Here is a 17,501-nt window from a genome sequence, read left to right as displayed (position 1 = left end):
TTTAAGCTGGATGCGGATGGGAAACCCTCTGCGACAGGGAGGAGCGGGGAGGCTCCATACACCTTAGCAACGTTGACTTATTTGTCACAAACAGGTTGGCTGAGTTGGGTGGCCAGCACCCTGTTTCCTGTTGTGATTCGTGCTACACGGAGGTAATCCTGATGTTTGAAAAAGTGCTGGTTTGGGACAGCAGAAGCTAGCACTTCTGCTAAGCTAAGAGTGAGCAAACTACAAACCACGGGCCAAATCCTGTGTTTGTATGACCACCTGTTTTTATACGGTCTGTGATCTAAGAATGTATTTTACATTTTTCTTTCTTTTTTTTTTTCATTTTTTTAATGTTTACTTATTTTTGAAAGAGAGAGAGAGAGCGCGCTCGAGCATGAGCGGGGGAGGGGCAGAGAGAGAGGGAGACACAGGATCTGAAGCAGGCTCCAGGCTCTGAGCTGTCAGTACAGAGCCCGATGTGGGGCTCAAACTCACGGACTGTGAGATCATGACCTGAGCTGAAGTCGACCCTTAATCGACTGAGCCACCCAGGTGCCCCTGTATTTGACATTTTTAGATAATTCTATAAGTATGCCCAGAACAGCCATGAATTTTGCTCCTTAGCCAACAAAGCTTAAAATAGTTACTATCTAGCCTTCTACAAAAACAGTTTGCTGACCTCTGCTCTAAGTTTTTCACATAGATGAAGTCCTAATCCTCACAATAACCTTAAGAAGTGGGTAACTATTGTTCCCATTTTACAGAAGAGAAAACAAGAGGCCAAGAAGAGTTATGTATTTTACTGAAAATCAAACAGCTGGCAAAAGGTAAGGTCAGGCTTTGAACTCAAGCAGCTGGTTTCTGTGTTCCTTCTTAAAACCAAAGGAATGTTTTCACTAACTGGCTGTGTGACCTTGAAGAAGTCATCACAAGGTCTCTGCTAAGAGAGGCGAAGCCATTGAACTCCATTAGAGATTCTAAGTTGAGGGTGGGAGGGTCCTTGAGACAAATAAACTCCAGGGAATCCAAGATACCACCAATGGAAACCTGATCAAGGTTAATGAGTTTGGGTAAAGGTTAGTGTTTGTGCACAGTTGCATTTATTTGAGGAGAGAATCTGGCAATCTCCTCAGAAATGGATTCCATGACTCAAAACAGATGAGAGCTACTGGACTAGCTTTCTTGGAAAGTCATTTCCAGGTTTAACGTTCTTTGATGTTACCAGTTTGGGTTGTCATTTTTGTCCTTCAGGTGTTAATCTTTCTAGGCTGCCCACATGTTATTTCTTTCAGTCATCTTTTTTGTGTACACATTACCTATTGGATTGTGTTTTTCCCCCACCCCCTACCCTTAAAGCTCTAGGTACTCATCCCTGAGAAACACTAGAAAAAGCCAACACGCTTAAGAGCAAGGGAGGTTTTTCTAGCGACGTGTTCTGTAACTAGGCGAATAACTCATGTTGGTGGGAAGGGCAGGCACAGGACTGCATACCCTTTATTGCAATATTTCATGTTTCTGTGTTATCTGTTCAACAAATATGCACTGAGCCCTGACTTGATGGTCATTGCTGTGTGGACTGTGAGGTCCTCAGAGTCAGGGGTTAGGTGCTATCTGCCCTTCAGCCTCTTGGCCTAGTACAGAGCTGGCACATGGGAGGCACTCGTGAGCACTAGAAAGTAAAGCCTGGCTGGCTGGATGAAGAGATGGTGAACGGGTGTATGAGAAACCAGCAGTGTGGGTGGGAAAGGGGGTGCGTGGTGCCGAGCAGGTTAGTTCTGTTGGCTCCCCATTGCCTTTCCAATCAGCAGCCTCCTATGTTGTTGGAGAAGCTTTGGAAGGCAGTCTTCATTTTCCCAACAGCCACAGTTTGAAAGGTTATAGCTGAAGGTTAGCTGACACAGCCAGGACTTCCCACATGAATCCAGAGAAATGAATCCGATTTCTTGCATCCCACTTAGGCCAGAGGAACAATGGGGGCTTCCTGGTCCTTTTTCTTGGACTCAGACATCCCCCGCATTGGAGAACAATGAGCTCTCCTCTCTCCTGCCTTCTCATTCTGCCCAGACTTCTGAACTTTTCCTCTCTCCCACTCCTCCTTGCCTCTACTTCCGTCCGCAGTCGGACTCACAACTGCTGAGGGTAGGAGTGCAAGCCCCTCCACACAGCTGGCTCCTGGGCTGATGGGTCCGGAGACATCTCCAGATAAACAGCTGCAGAGGCAGGGAAGAGCAGAGGGCAAACCACAGCACAGGACAGGGCGGGGGTGCGCGAGCCGGCGGAAAGGCAGCACAGGAGCTAAGGAAAGTATCTGCTGCGGGGAAGGCTGGAAGGTTCTGTCCTGCTCTTGAGCTTTGGACAAGCCATTAACCTGCGCTCGGCTGGACTTTCTTCATCTGCACAGAGTGCGTAATGCCTTGTCTGTTTCCCTCAAAGGGTGAGTTCAACCAAGATGCCAGATAGCAAAACTGTAAGTTGTCCTATAAAATCGAAGGCGTATCATTACTTGGATTCAGTTGAGAGACTATTCAGATGCTCTGATTCAGTAGCTATAGAAGAAAAAGAAAGTGGTGATGTGGTTTGAATTGGTATAGGAATAAACTTGTACAAAGGTGTTGTGGAGGCTAAAACATTTGTGTTCAGGAAACTCACAGGGTCTGGAGTAGCATGGTATAACAAAGACCATAATCTCAGAACCAGGCAAAAATGAATGTGAATTCCAGCTCTGCCATTTACTGTCTACAGATTCTCAGGCAAGTGCCCTTTGGCATGAGTTTCTTATTTGTGAGGCAAGAAAAACAGAACCTACCTCATTTAGATGATGTAAGGATAAAGATAACCCATGTGAACAGCTGGCCAAAAACAGGCTCTTAGTATATTGTAGATCTTACAAATACTGCCCAGACGTCATCTGTTCCAAGAAAACAGGGAATTAGTAGATAGGTAGGGGACAGCTGGGGTTACACCTACCCTCCTAGACAGAAGAGTGAGGCAGGTCAACAGAAACAAACCCTCCGTCACAACTTCCACAGGATCCTCGGCTGGTATCTCCCCAGACTGCCTCGTTCCATAACATCATGTGTTGAGCTACAATGTTTTGCATTGCTCCAAGAACGGAAATTCAGATAGTTTGTGAAGATCACAGAGGCACAGAGTTTCCCTGAATATTATGACGAACTTTCTCATGGGGCTGGTTGGGATTGGGCCGGGCTGTCTCGTGGAGAGGATGGTTGATTCATCACCAAAGCAGCGCATAAGCACCTACCTGTTCAGGACTTGGACAAGGGACTCCATACTTTGGGTGGGAGACTGGGATAAAGGACCTCTGATGTCCTTCTCAATAATCCTGAGGAGCATCCCTTGGGCCAGCACTGCCCAACAGGCAGGCTAGTTTGGGAGAGGCAGCAGCAGCAGCACATTTGAGACCTGTCGCCACTGTCCTCACCTTGGAAGGGCCAGAAGTGCTCAGAAACAGCAACACCTCCACACCCCTCACGGGAGCATCACACCTCAGCTGGCTAGCTCTGGGAAAGGAAGAACCATGACTCATAAACATGGGGTTGGAGAAATGTGGCTGCCCTGGGGATGTTGTGATGAGATTTCCCAATCTCTCCTCATTTGCTGCCAAATCTCTCCAGAAACCATGGGCCCAAGAGCCAGTGAGATCAACTACAGAGTGACTACACAGTTGTTGGGTGTTTTATCAGCTTTTTCCTTGAGTGTAAGACCCTTGGAAAAGAAGCCAACTACCACTAGAGGTAGAGACCAGATGCGAGGGGAGGGGGCCAGTTATGGTTTGCACTTCCTGATGAGGAGATCATGACAAGAAGATCATGAAGAGAAGGTCACAGGTAGGAGATACCGAAATGAAATAGTGACACACACTTTTCAGGTGAAACTGCAGTCCCTTTTCAAATCCTGATGGACAACAAAAGCCAAGCAGAGCCACGGATGGCACAGCCAACCTCTCCTAATAAACTGAGTGAGGCCTCACCCAAACAAGCAAACAGAGGAACTATTGTCTTTTCCAGAAAAGTGAAAAGATCAGACATTCCAGTGGCTAGGCAGCCCAGACCCAAACCACACCCACTTTACAGACCACACCCATTTTGCCAATCTTTCCTCTTCCATCTACTCCTGTTCATTGAAGACTCTTCAGCAAGACCCCAAACTTTGTCATAGAAAAGGGCAGATGTCCCTGTCAGCAGACTTGGGTTCAAGTCCTTCCTCTGCTGAGTCCTAGCAGGGTGATTGTAAGCTTCAGCTTCCTCATCAGGCAAATGGGAACAAGAGTAATTATTTTATAGAGTTGCTGGAAGGACAATAGGGGATCTATTTATAAAGTGCCTGGTACAATGTTGGTGATCAATACATGGCAGTTCATATTAATAACAGAAACTATGGAAATGGGAAAAAAAAGACAATTAGAAGCAAAAACAGAAATTTTACCCCAAATACTTCTAAAACTTAACTTGAGGGATTGACTTGTTTTAAAAATGTTTTCATTATAAACATTTTAATAATAATAAACAAGAAAATATAGTGAGTTTATCTGTACCCTACCCTAGCTCTTTTGAATTCTAATGCTTTGTAATACTGTTTTAAACATATTTTTAAAGAAATGAAACATTAAAGCTAGAATCATGTACCCCTTATCTTTTTTGTAGTCTGCACCCCCACTCCCCAGCCCCTGGGCTGACTTCCCATTCTTTCTATGGTTTCTTGGGGTCTCCTTCCTCCATCCTGAGCTAACAATCACCACAGCTTACTTCTCTGTCTGTGTTTTTTGCATTCTGGCTGAAGGATCACCCGCTTCCCCTGGGGCTCCAAGCTGTCTCTGAGAAGGAAGGGAAACCCTGACCAGCCTTCTTGCATTGCCCATTGTCTCAGTGACTGCTCCTGATAGAGGCCAGTGCTGACTGTGGTCACAGGCCAAGAAGAATGAGGCGTCTTCCAACCTGGCCCAGGCAGCTTCACAAATGTCACACCATAGAATCCCCACCACGTCACTAAGAGGCAACATCATCGCTGTTCTACAAAAAAAAGGAAACCAAGCAGAAAGACCTGCCCTTAGCCTGGCAGTGCAGAATTCAAGCACAAGCTGTTTCATCACAACAACAGAGACAGCAAGGAACACGTCCACTCTAGCGTGGGAGGAAGTCGTGGTTAATGGCCTAAGTCCTAGGGTTTCAGGTGTGGGCTCTCTGCTATGCCCTACACAAGTAGCTCTTTTTTGCTTTTTGCAAAACCAGAACTTTCTAAGGGTAAGAAAGAAAAAGAAAAGAAAATCCGAGGAACATGAGATGAGACTCTATCCTCTTGACTCCTTCAGTCCTCTTCCATTTTTGTTAATTTGTATGTACATGTGCTGTCAGGAGACCCAGATGCTAGGCCTGGCCTTACCACGCACAAGCATGTGACCATGATCAAGTCCTTCTCTTCTCCTCCCAAGGTCTCTGTTTCCACATTCTGTAAAATAGGGGGCCAGGATGACAAGGGCCCTGGGGCAGCTCCCCTCCCTAACAAACAGCTCCTTGGGCCTGATCTTTGGCAATCTCCACAGTCACCAGCTTTGTGCAGAAACCTTTAATGATCTCAAAGCATCCTCACACTCCTGAGATGGCTGATAATAACAGCTAAGGTTAATTCTACTTAGTACATGCCAAACACTGTGTTGGGTATTTTATATTCTTTATCTTGAGTCATTAAAATAATTATAGATGGTAAGTATTTTTTTTTTACTAATCAGCTAGAGTTTTGTTCTTGTGTTTTGTTTTTAATAAATCACACCCTTATTGGTCTCATACCAAGCAAAGTCAGATAATCAACACCAGTTTAGAAAACAGAGTATAAGAACATATGAGAAGTAGGAACTTCAACTGAAGAAAAGCATGTTCATAATCACAAGGTGGGAAATTATCCTTTTCACAGATGTTAGGGAGATGGAGACATTAAGTTTTAAGAGATAGACATGAAATTTTATAATTAAGGAAACTGAGGCTCCCAGGGGTGAAGTAACTTGTACAAAGTCACACAGCCAGTAAGTTATGTGAAACTAGGATTTGAGCCTGAGTCTCACTAGATCCAAAGTCCATTTTCCTTCAACCTCACTGGACTGCTTGCCTCCAGAATCCCCATCTGCTCATAGACTGTCAGACTCTATCTCTATTCCCTATAGCACAGTCTGATGAAAGTTTGGGATCATGCATAAAAGCAAAAGTAACAGTTCATCATTACTCAGTCTTCCTTGAAACTGGGTGTTTGAAGGTTGCGTTAGGGTGAGGATAGAGATTCATGGCTGGAGTAGGCGATGAGAAATGGACAGCAGAGAATTGAAATGGTCACAATGAACACTCCCAGGAATGTATATTGATACTGTAACATTCTGGGAACAACTCAATGTTAATTAACCCAATAAACATTACCGAGCCCCTAATATATGCTGGCGCTGGGGTTATAGTGCTCAGATATGGTTCTTGTCCCTGGTATACATTTGACAAGGCTGAGTTCATGGAATGCTTTTGTTAAATACTTGAAAATTAAAATGAAAAAAAAAAATACAAAGAGCTAGAGCTAACACGTGAAATTTTACAGACATAGTCAGGAAAGGGATGAAACGAGAAAGGAGAATCAGAGCTGAGGCTGTGCTTACTTAATAAGCTCATCTTAGGGGCGCCTGGCTGGCTCAGTCAGCAAAGCATGTGACTTTTGGTCTTGGGGTTGTGAGTTCAAGCCTTATGTTGGGCATAGAGCTTACTTAAAAAACTAATAAAATATTTCCCAACTAACTCCCAAAAGAATCTGTACAAAAACAATAAAAAACAAGCAGCACCAAAACAATCAACCAACTCTTGATTTTGGTTCAGGTCATGATCCCAGGGTCATGGGATCGAGCCCCATGACAAGCTGAGCATGAAGCCTGCTTAAGATTCTCCCCCTCTCCCTCGGCCCCTCTTCCCCTCTCCCCCGCTTGTGCTCTCTCTCTAAAATAAAGTAAAAATCAAAATAAATTTAAAAAGTAAAAACAAGACAAAAACATTACTTATCATAGTGTTTGTGTGCCTGTTGGGGGAAAGCCTGGCAGATCATAGAATTTAAGAAAGGAAAGAGGGTGGGGTGGCCCTCCATGTTCCACAGAGGATACTGAGAATGGGCTCCTTTTATCCGCATCCTCCAAACACTTACCATGGATGAAAAAGGCCAAGGTTTGGAGACCTCAGAGCTCTAGCCTGAGAAAGGTCCAGCCATTTGGGGCTGACCTAGCTAAGCAGCCAAAAGCACCATTGTGGACATCGCTCAGCCCTGAGAACCCTTCCCCATTAGCTTTCCTCCTGCCAGCCTGGGAAGCACTGGACTAACCAGCAGGTAGCTCTGCCCCGTATAGAGGATTGTGGCTACGTAGTCAGGAGCTGGTAGAACAAAAAGGATATTTAAAAAATAAAAATGCAACCTGACATGTTGACCGTGTCTTACATTTTACAAAAGTTTGGTATTTACCGTCTCATCTATTTTATATTTGGTTGTTGGAATGTCTCATGAAATAGACAGATGCTACTATCTCCATTTTACACGTGGGCAGACAGAAGCCCAGAAAAGTTAGTGTTGCTGCTCTGGTGCGTTACAGGATTTAGGAAAGCACAGAGAGGGAGAACTCCCCTCAGTGCGATAGACAGGGCCTCTCAGGGGAGGCTTCCTGGAAGCGATCCAAGGGCTCAGTAAAAACGCACAATTATGCACTAAATAGACGAGGGGAGAGTACATGACTTGACAAAGGCTTGAAAATGTGAAGAAGACTGGAGACACTAGCAGAATCAAGATGAGGGTGCTGATGGTGGTGGTGACCACGACAGCAGCTGACCCCTATCCATGCTGACTAAGTGCAGACACTGTTAGAACAGATACTGTTCTAGGCAGTTTATCTACGTTAATTCTCATACCTACCTTGTTAGGTAGGTACTTTTATTATCCCCATTTTACAGATGAGGAAACGGAGGCATAGAGAAGTAGCTTGCCCAAGGTCATATATGATCTTGTTTGCCACTTAAAAAGTGTGACTTCTACGGGCGCCTGGGTGGCTCAGTCGGTTAAGCATTCAACTCTTGATTTCAGCTCGGCCATGATCTCGCGTTTCATGGGTTCGAGCTCCACATTGGGCTTTGCGTGGACAGTGTGGAGCCTGATTGAGATTCTCTCTCTCCCTTTCTGCCTCTTCCCTGCTTGTTCTCTCTCTCTCTCTCTCTCTCAAAAATAAATAAATAAACTTAAATGGTGTGATGGATAGCTTTCTTTTAAAAAAAAAGTGTGAATTCTATACCAAGAGCCAAGAGCACCTCCCACTCTGTTCTCCGCAGAGATAGACACAAATTTGTGATTTAGAAAGCCTTCTCTGACCACAGGGAGGACTGGGTGTTGGAGAAGGGAAAAGACACTGGAACCTGACTAGGCTTTTGGTTCAAGAACCTAAACAGAGGGGGGTGCCTGAGTGGCTCAGTCACTTGACTGGCTGACTCTTGATTTCGGTTCAGGTTGTGATCTCAAGGTTGGTCAGATGGAGCCCTGCATGGGGCTCTGTGCTGACAGTGCACAGCCTGTTTGGGATCCTCTGTCTCTGTCTCTGTCTGCCCCTCCCCTGCTCGTATGCACATGCTCTCTCTCTCGCTCTCTCTCTCTCTCAAAATAAAATAAACTTAAAAAAAAAAAAAAAAAGAACCTGAACATACAAACAGAGACAGTGGTGGTAGAGAGCCAGGGAGCATTCCCACAATGCCCGGGGCTTATGGGTAAGAAATTGCCCCTCACGTGACTCTGCTTTCTCTACCTATAAATGCAGAATGGTGTATTTCCACCTGCCCGCCTCAGGAATTGCTTGAAAATTAATGGGGTAGAGGCCTCGCTGGCTTTCATGTGTTAAACAACACCCTTGTACTGCTCCTGGTGTTCATTAAATGCTGAACACATAAAATGTGCTTTGAACGGACGAGCTGGGAATAATTACAGCTTGCTAATTATTGTTAATTTTACCACAGCTTTGAAACCCTGGACTTTCTCAATGATTCAAAAAAGAGATTGCAACCCCTCCATCCCATTAAAGTAGCCACACAGAGGCAGACCCAGCCAATTTCCCACAGTCTGTATTCTTTCCTCATTTGCAGTGGTGCAGCAACTTATATGGGACACAGAGAAAGAAAAGCAACGATTTACTCTTTTAGAATCAAGTTGCACAAAGAACCCCTTATATTCTTGCTTGTTCTTTTTAAGAACTAGTTCCTTTTTGTCTCCCGATACTCAGTTCACGTATAAACCTTATTTGTTTGTGTTTGTGTGTGTGTGTGTGTGTGTAAAGGAAAATGGTGTTTAACAGAACTTCTGACGCATTGGACACCAGGGCACCTGGGTTTTACTCATGATACGGTGAGTAACAAAAACTCCCTAACTTTCAGTTTCCATACACATTGATGTAAGTTTTCATAACTGCCAGGCAGAATACCAAAGACCCCTCCGAAGGATCTGAGGATACTGACGGCTGAGTGACTTTACGCCTCAGCCTCGACTGCATCGCTTATAAAATGGGTCTGAAACATTGTCCATAATACCTGTCAGGACCTAGGAGAGGATGAGATAATGCTTGTGAACTGTAAACTATGCAACTGACTGCTACTATAAGACCTGGGGGTAGGGTAGCGATAGAGGGTAGGAAACGGAGCGAGAAAGGCAAGCGGATAGGGGACAAAAGCGAGACGACCTCGCGCGAGACGACCCTACTTTTCAATGAAATCCCTAAGAATTCCCGTCCAGGAGGGCAGCCAGGACGCCCACGGAGGTCTGGCTGGAGGCCGCACCGACCGCGGCCCCTCCCCAGGTGGGGTCTGGCGGGCCGGGGGCGGGGCCCCCGCAGCCCGCAGGTGAGTATCGGTTTTCTTCTCCCGGGCTTTCGGTCCGGAGGAGGCGGGAGCAGCCACCGCTCCCCTGATCCTATCGCGGGCGGCGCAGGGCGGGCTGTGCCTTCCGTGGGACGGTGACGGGGGGCGGGATGTGTCACCCAAATACCAGAGGGTGAGTCGGCCGAACCAGCCGGGCAGGTCGGGCGGAGTATAAGAGCGGGAGGGAGCGGCCAGCGGCAGATGCCCGGAGACTGTCCCAGCTCGGAGCCGGAGCCCCGCGGAGTCCCCAGCGCCTGATCCGCCCGCGTCCCGTCTGCGCTCCGCGTCCCCACCATGGCCCGGGAGCCGGGCCTCGCGCTGCCGTCGCTCCCGCTGCCGCTGCTGCTGTTGCTGCTCCTGGCGGCGGCGACCGGCCCTGCAGCCGCGCAGGACAACTGCACGTGCGCCACCAATAAGATGACCCTGTGCCGCGCGGACGGCCCCGGCGGCCGCTGCCAGTGCCACGCGCTGGGCTCGGGCTTCCCGGTGGACTGCTCCACGCTGACCTCCAAGTGCCTGCTGCTCAAGGCGCGCATGAGCACCCCCAAGAGCGGCCGCGCGCTCGTGCGGCCCAGCGAGCACGCGCTCGTGGACAACGACGGCCTGTATGACCCCGACTGCGACCACGAGGGCCGCTTCAAGGCCCGCCAGTGCAACCAGACGTCGGTGTGCTGGTGCGTGAACTCGGTGGGCGTGCGCCGCACGGACAAGGGCGACCTGAGTCTGCGCTGCGACGAGCTGGTGCGCACCCACCACATCCTCATCGACTTGCGCCACCGCCCGGCCGCCCGCGCCTTCAACCATTCGGACCTGGACGCCGAGCTGCGGCGGCTCTTCCGTGAGCGCTACCGGCTGCACCCCAGGTTCGTGGCGGCCGTGCACTACGAGCGGCCCACCATCCAGATCGAGCTCCGGCAGAACGCGTCCGAGAAGGCCCCCGGCGACGTGGACATCGCCGACGCCGCCTACTACTTCGAGAGGGACGTCAAGGGCGAATCGCTGTTCCCGGGTCGCGGCGGCCTGGACGTGCGCGTGCGCGGCGAGCCCCTCCTAGTGGAGCGGACGCTCATCTACTACCTGGACGAGAAACCCCCAGAGTTCTCCATGAAGCGCCTCACGGCCGGCCTCATCGCCGTCATCGTGGTGGTCGTGGTGGCCCTCGTCGCCGGCGTGGCCGTCCTGGTGATCACCAACCGGAGGAAGTCGGGGAAGTACAAGAAGGTGGAGGTCAAAGAACTGGGGGAGTTGAGAAAGGAACCGAGCTTGTAGGTACCGGAGGGGCAGGGGGGCGTGTAGGGCGGGATACCCAGACCAAAGTGAGCCATGCTTCTTGACTCGTGGCCCAAAGGAGACATTTCTCTTTTCCAATTCCTGCGTCTCCCCACCCCATCAAGTCTAATAGATTCTGGGCTCAGGGTCACCTCTTTCTGACTTCTGCCTTCAGAGAAAGCATTTCTAAAATTCCTCCCCTTTGGGTCCAACAAGAAACCTGGCTCGAAGAGTTAAAGAAAGTGTGGCGCAGGGTTCTAAGAACCACGTGTCTGTATTACAGTCCAGCGTGGTTTGCAATCGATGTTGAAGGCTTAAATGCGCTTAGGTGGGGGGAACGGCGCTTTTACGGTCCTGGGTTAAGTTATTTGATTAGCTCCACCTGTGTCGTGGCCTTCCTGGTGAGAAGAGGATTTCGCCAACTGAGCCCGTGTCGTGTCCTCATTTGCTGTCGTTTGTATTACCGACCACATGTGCTTGTCACCGGGAAAGAAGCCTGTCTCAACTGCCTGAACACATTTGAGATGTCTTTTGAGGGCAGACTCTGCCCCCGAAACTCCGCGTCTGTGCTTCAGCCCGCCCTTATTATAGCTGATATTAGTAATGTTTCTTTTGTAAAATGTTTGTACATATTTTGTCGTTGATAATGCTAATGTGATTTTTTAAAAACACAAATGTAATAAAATATGGAAAAGGCGCAGACCAAAAGATGGGAGTTTGTGAAAACTCGCTCCAGATTTGTATCACTTTCAGGTCCTCTCATTTCCCTGGGCTCAGATTTCTCATTTCAAATCCTAACACCTTTTTTATTTTATTTTTTGCAGGAGCAGGCATTTCATTTTGCCTCTCCCGTTTTCCTGAGATGCATTAACAGGCTGGTTTAAATACTGGCTTTTCTAAATAAGATTGGAAGCCTCCCTCAGACTGCATAAGGGTGGGTCTGAAGGAGGCAGCTAGAATTAGCTGCTGTTGTAGGGAAAGGGGACCAGTTTTAGGTTTGCTCAAGAACCTCCAGTGGAGAAAGAAATGCGCTAGTTCTTTGAATGCCTGCCCTGCCTGAAGTAGTGGTATTATGTCCATTTAGCCCCTGGCAGTTTACTTGATTGCCAAGTATTGTGGCTCCCAGACAGGTTAAAGGAAGCTTCCAAGTAGTTACAGCCAGTCTGTAGTGGGTCTCACTCTCTGGCTGTGGAAGTGCGGGGGTGGCACGCACCCAGGTGGTTTTCCTAAAATTTCACCAATAATACACTTTAAAAACTTCTGCTTCCTATTAGCTGTAAAAACTGGCAACCTGGCTCCTTCATGCTTACTTCCTCATTTTCACCCCTTCGCATTCATTTATGTGGAGTGTGTTAGAAGGTCACTGTTGGGGAGCCTGCAGGTGAACAAGTTAGGGTAATTACTGGGAAACTGGGGCAACCATGGGTGTGCACAAAGGAGGGAGTGGTTGCTACCCCTGACAGCAAATAGCTAAATCAGGATTTCAGTTTCTTCCCCTGGAATCCATCTTGCCTCCTCCCACTCCTACCCTGTGGTTTCTGCCTGCCCCACAAAGGTTGAAACACAGGTAAGAAATGGGGGAGGTATCTTTCAGCTGCGGCCTTTCCGGCTTGGGGCTGTGGCTGGCGGATCCCTAAATCTGTAAGCACACCTGCTAGGGCGCCGCCCCCCCCCCCCCACCAAAGTCCTCTCTGGTTCAGATGGGGCTTGGGGGGGTGGGGGAGGGGGAGAAGATGGATGTAGGCTGGCTTCCTCAAAGTGGAAGGGGCCGAGGCCAGAATGGGAACTGTAATAGTGTGAGACTCCACTCGTGCAGCTTCCCTGAGTCACTGAATAGCCAGCTTAGCTCAAGAGACCATGGCCCCTCAAACCTAGCCCCTCGTTTTACAGAGGGAACAGGCTAGTGACTTCTGGAGATGAATGTTCCCGTGGCACAGCTGGAAACTAGACAGGCTGGCATTCTTTTTACTACAGCAGACTGCCATTGTTTCAAGAGTCACTTCAAAAAACTCACCTGACTGCCTACAAAATAAACAGATTGAGGGTTGAGTGGGCGGCTGAACAAAGGAAAAAGCCCTGAAAATGCCAATTTCTTCATAGACTGTCCCTTCTGGATAATTTCTAAATTTCTGCATTAATTCAGGACTAAGAGTCTTTGCACTTTATTGCACTTAATACTTCACAAAAGCACTTTGTACATGAATCGTCTTTGAGACATGGGCTTCCTGGAAATAACCCAAGTGATGACAAACCTGAGTTCGAATCCTTCTCCACTAGGCAGGTAAGTAGGTAAGTCCCTTACCTCTCTGCAGTTTCCCTTTGTGTTGCATGAAACTACAGATCTCTTTCATCAATGCAAAGATTAAAGGAAGTAATTGATAAAGTGCCTGGAACAATATGAGCACTTAGAGTTCAGGGTATCTTAAATTAGTTCCTCTCCTATAGACCTTATCCATTTCACGTGACAGAAAACCGAGGTCCAAAGAGCTTGGGTAGCTCTGAATCACACATCCTCGGTGTGCTAAAGCCAGGGTTGAGAACTTTTGTCTTTGGCCTCCTAGCCCAGGCTGTTCTCCTAGGCACCAAGTGGGTTGAGACACCTTTCTTCTTTACTTGTGTTAAGGAAGAACCCCTCACACGTATGTTTTGAAACTCAGCTTGCATCTGCTGAGGGCAGGAGTATCTAGAACTAGCTATATTCCGGGGTTTAGTCTCTACCTCCAGGAGTTCCCCTCAGAATTCCTCTTCACTGCTGTGTGCACAGGCCTGGGACTGCCCTTGGAAGGAATGTGAGGAGCAGGTGTGGCTCACCAAACAGGTCACGGCTTGTCTTGTGAGCCCCATGGGAGGCTCATCTGGCTTCCTTGTTTCGGTCCCGGGACTTTCTCCACTCTTGCTATTTCCTTAATTGGAGCGATTTGAAAAATCATAGCCTTTTCCCGTGCTCACGTATTTTTGGCTTCACTGTTTTCCAAATAGAATCACCACACGTCAGAGCTGGAAAAAGGATCATTGAATCCGCGACTCCATTTTGCTGATGGAGACATAGAGGCCCAGAGAGGAGAATGGATTTTCCCAAGTCAGGCACATAGTCGCAGCATTACCCTAGAGCGCCAATACTCGGATTTCTATCTTGTCTAGTGTTTGCTCCGCTTGTCTCCCTAGTTAGTCTCCTGTTTATTGTTTTCTGGATCATTTCTGTTCTTAAATTGTCGTGTTGTTCTTTAGCTTTTTGGTATCACTTAAATGGGAGAGATACTTTGGTTAGGTGTAAAATGTATGGGATTTGAAGTTACGTGGTCTTTTAGACTCCCATTTTTTCTTGTGTATTTTTTTAAGTTATTTATTTATTTTAGAGAGAGAGAGAGAACACATGAAAGGAGCAGAAAGAGGGGGAGAGAGAGAGAGAATCCCAAGCAGGCTCTGCTCTTGAACCCACACATCGTGAAATCCTGATCAGAGCCGAAGTTGGATGCTTAACTGACTGAGCCAGCCAGGCGCCTTTGTGAAATAGGTAGAGTCTTATCTAATATGCTTGATTTTATAGATTAGATAGAAGAGGGGCGCCTGGCTGGCTCAGTTGGTGGAGCATTCGACTCTTGACCTCAGGGTCATGAGTTGAAGCTCCACGTTGGGGATAGGTTTACTTAAAAAAAAAAAAAAAAAAAAAAAGATTAGAGGACGCCTGGGTAACTCGGTTGAGCACTGACTTCGGCTCAGGTCATGATCTTGCAGTCTGTGAGTTCAAGCCCCGCATCAGGCTCTGTGCTGACAGCTCAGAGCCTGGAGCCTGCTTCGGATTCTATGTCTCTCTCTCTCTCTCTCTCTCTCTCTCTCTCTGTGCCCCTCCCCCGCTTGCACTCTGTCTCTTGTCTCTCTCTCAAAAATAAATAAACATTAAAAAAATTTAAAGATTAGATAGAAGACATGAAAAATTGAGTATGTATTTGTAAATGATCACTCTTGTTAGAATGACAGCAAGGCCCCCAAGAACCTGGGGAAAAAATAACTAGAAATGGTTAAGCTCTCTCCAACAATGTGAATAGCACTTCCATTGTACTTTCTTAAGGGGATGTCTCTGTCCCTGGACTTCCACTATTAGGGAGCTAGAGCAACCTTGGAAGTCACCTATTTACAAAGGCAGAGCCATGGCCACCTGGTTGGTATATCGGATAAAAGGGCTAGTATCCAAAATCTATAGTCACCAAACTCCACACCCGAAAAACAATCCAGTGAAGAAATGGGCAGAAGACATGAATAGACACTTTTATAAAGAAGATATCCAGATGGCCAACAGGCACATGAAAAGATGCTCAATGTCACTCCTCACCAGGGAAATACAGATCAAAACCACACTGAGATACCACTTCATGCTGGTCAGAGTGGCTAAAATGAACACATCAGGAGATTATAGATGCTGGAGAAGATGTGGAGAAACGGGAACCCTCTTGCACTGCTGGTGGGATTGCAGACTGGTGCAGCTGCTCTGGAAAGATGTAGAAGTTCCTCAAAAAATTAAAAATAGATCTACCCTATGACCCAGCAATAGCACTGCTAGGAATTTGCCCAAGGGATACAGGAGTGCTGAGGCATAGGGGCACTTGTACCCCAATGTTCAACATTAGCCAAATTATGGAAAGGGCCTACATGTCCATCAACTGATGAATGGATAAAGAAGATGTGGTTTATACATACAATGGAATACTACATGGCAATGAGAAAGAATGAAATCTGGCGTTTTGTAGCAACGTGGATGGAACTGGAGAGTGTTATGCTAACTGAAATAAGTCAGGCAGAGAAAGACAGATACCATTTGTTTTCACTCATATGTGGATCCTGAGAAACTTAGCAGAAGACCAGGGGGGGAGGGGAAAGGGGGAAAAAAAGTTACAGAGAAGGAGGGAGGCAAACCATAAGAGACTCTTAAAAACTGAGAACAAACTGAGGGTTGATGGGGGGTGGGAGGGAGGGGAAAGTGGGTGATGGGCAGTGAGGAGGACACCTGTTGGGTGCCAATTTGACAATAAATTATATACAAAAAAAAAAAAAAAGCTGCCCTTGCCAAGTGGCCCACCTTTATTATGATATGAGAAGGAAATAAATGTCTTGCTTTTGAAATTATATTATAGGTCTCTATAATAGTCTTTTATTTTACTTTAACATACTCTTTCACTAGTTTGAGTGGCCGTATTATTATTCGTGTAACTGATGAAAAAATTAAGACACTGAAGGTGAAATTACTTGCCTGTGGTCACAGATCTAGTAAGTGGCACATCTGGGATTAGAACCGGGCAGATTGGCCCTCAAATCCAGTGTGCTGTACTGACTCCCAATTTGTAAATTTGCAAGCCAGAGCCTATTAGTTTTTGCTAATTTCCTGTGTTGACACACATTCATTATCTGGTAATTCTCCAGGTCAGAAGTGCTATATAAATCTCAGTAGGCTAAAAATTAAGCTGCCTTCAGGGCTGTGGTCCTTTCTGGGGATGCCAGGGGAAATTTTATCTTCCGTTTATTCAGGTTGTTGGCAGAATTCATTTCCTTTTCTGTTGTAGATCCCAGATCTCTGCTTTCTTACTGGCAGTGTAAAGTAAGGGCTTTCCCCAGTCTGTAGTGGCAATCCACTTTCCCTGGCTCATAGTCCCATCCTTCCTCTTTGCAGCAAGCAATGGCAAGCTGAATTCTCACACTACATCCCTCTGACCATTCTTCCACCATGTCTCATCTCTTTCTGGCCGCTTCTGGGCAAGGTTCCCCATTCACGAGGACTTGTGATTAGACTGGGTCTACCCACATAATGCCAGATTAGATTATCCCATTCTCTAGGTCTCTAACCTTAATCACATCTGCAAAGTCCTTTTTGCCATGTAATGTAACATATTCACAAGTTTGGGGGATTAGGAGTGGGCATCTTTGGTGATGGGGGGCATTATTCTGTCTACCACATAGAAGATGGCCCTGAAATCCATGTGCGTAACCAATATACTATCTTGCCTCTGTGGAATTGTAAGGGAGGGTGCATTTTTGTGTTTAGTTACAGAAGAGCTGTTTCTCCCATGGCCCTCTCCTCCATCCTTTTTTGAACAAATCCTTTCCAAGGGGAAAAAGGGATTCTGGGGGAGTTATTTCTATAACCCACACTGGGTTGTTCAGGGTGCCTGAACTAATTAACTAATTAGGTGCCTAACTAATTAGGCAACTAATAAGCTCTCAGGAAAGTGTGTCAAATTGAACTGATACCTATGGCTGCCATTTATTAAGCACATAGGACATGGCAAACACTGCCCTACGGTGTTTTCATCCTGATGCTCTCATTTATTTCTCAAT

The 17,501-nt window shown here is 47.0% G+C and overlaps 1 protein-coding gene across 1 annotated transcript; it reads left to right on the top strand.

Annotated features, from left to right (window-relative positions):
• Positions 1–10,116: 10,116 nt before the first annotated feature.
• TACSTD2 (tumor associated calcium signal transducer 2) lies at positions 10,117–11,909 on the top strand. Its single transcript, XM_015540915.2, has one exon. It carries the CDS (start codon positions 10,200–10,202, stop codon positions 11,172–11,174), a length of 975 nt encoding a protein of 324 aa, XP_015396401.2. The 5' UTR covers positions 10,117–10,199; the 3' UTR covers positions 11,175–11,909.
• The last annotated feature ends 5,592 nt before the right edge of the window (positions 11,910–17,501 follow it).

Source organism: Panthera tigris, chromosome C1, assembly GCF_018350195.1.
Source record: "Panthera tigris isolate Pti1 chromosome C1, P.tigris_Pti1_mat1.1, whole genome shotgun sequence".
In the NCBI taxonomy this organism is placed as follows: domain Eukaryota; kingdom Metazoa; phylum Chordata; class Mammalia; order Carnivora; family Felidae; genus Panthera; species Panthera tigris.
The sequence above is the reverse complement of the archived record's forward strand: the minus strand, read 5'-3'. Positions and strand labels throughout refer to the sequence as shown.

Coding starts and splice junctions, on each gene's coding strand:
- TACSTD2 (XM_015540915.2), top strand. CDS start 10,200: ATGGCCCGGGAGCCGGGCCTCGCGCTGCCGTCGCTCCCGCTGCCGCTG.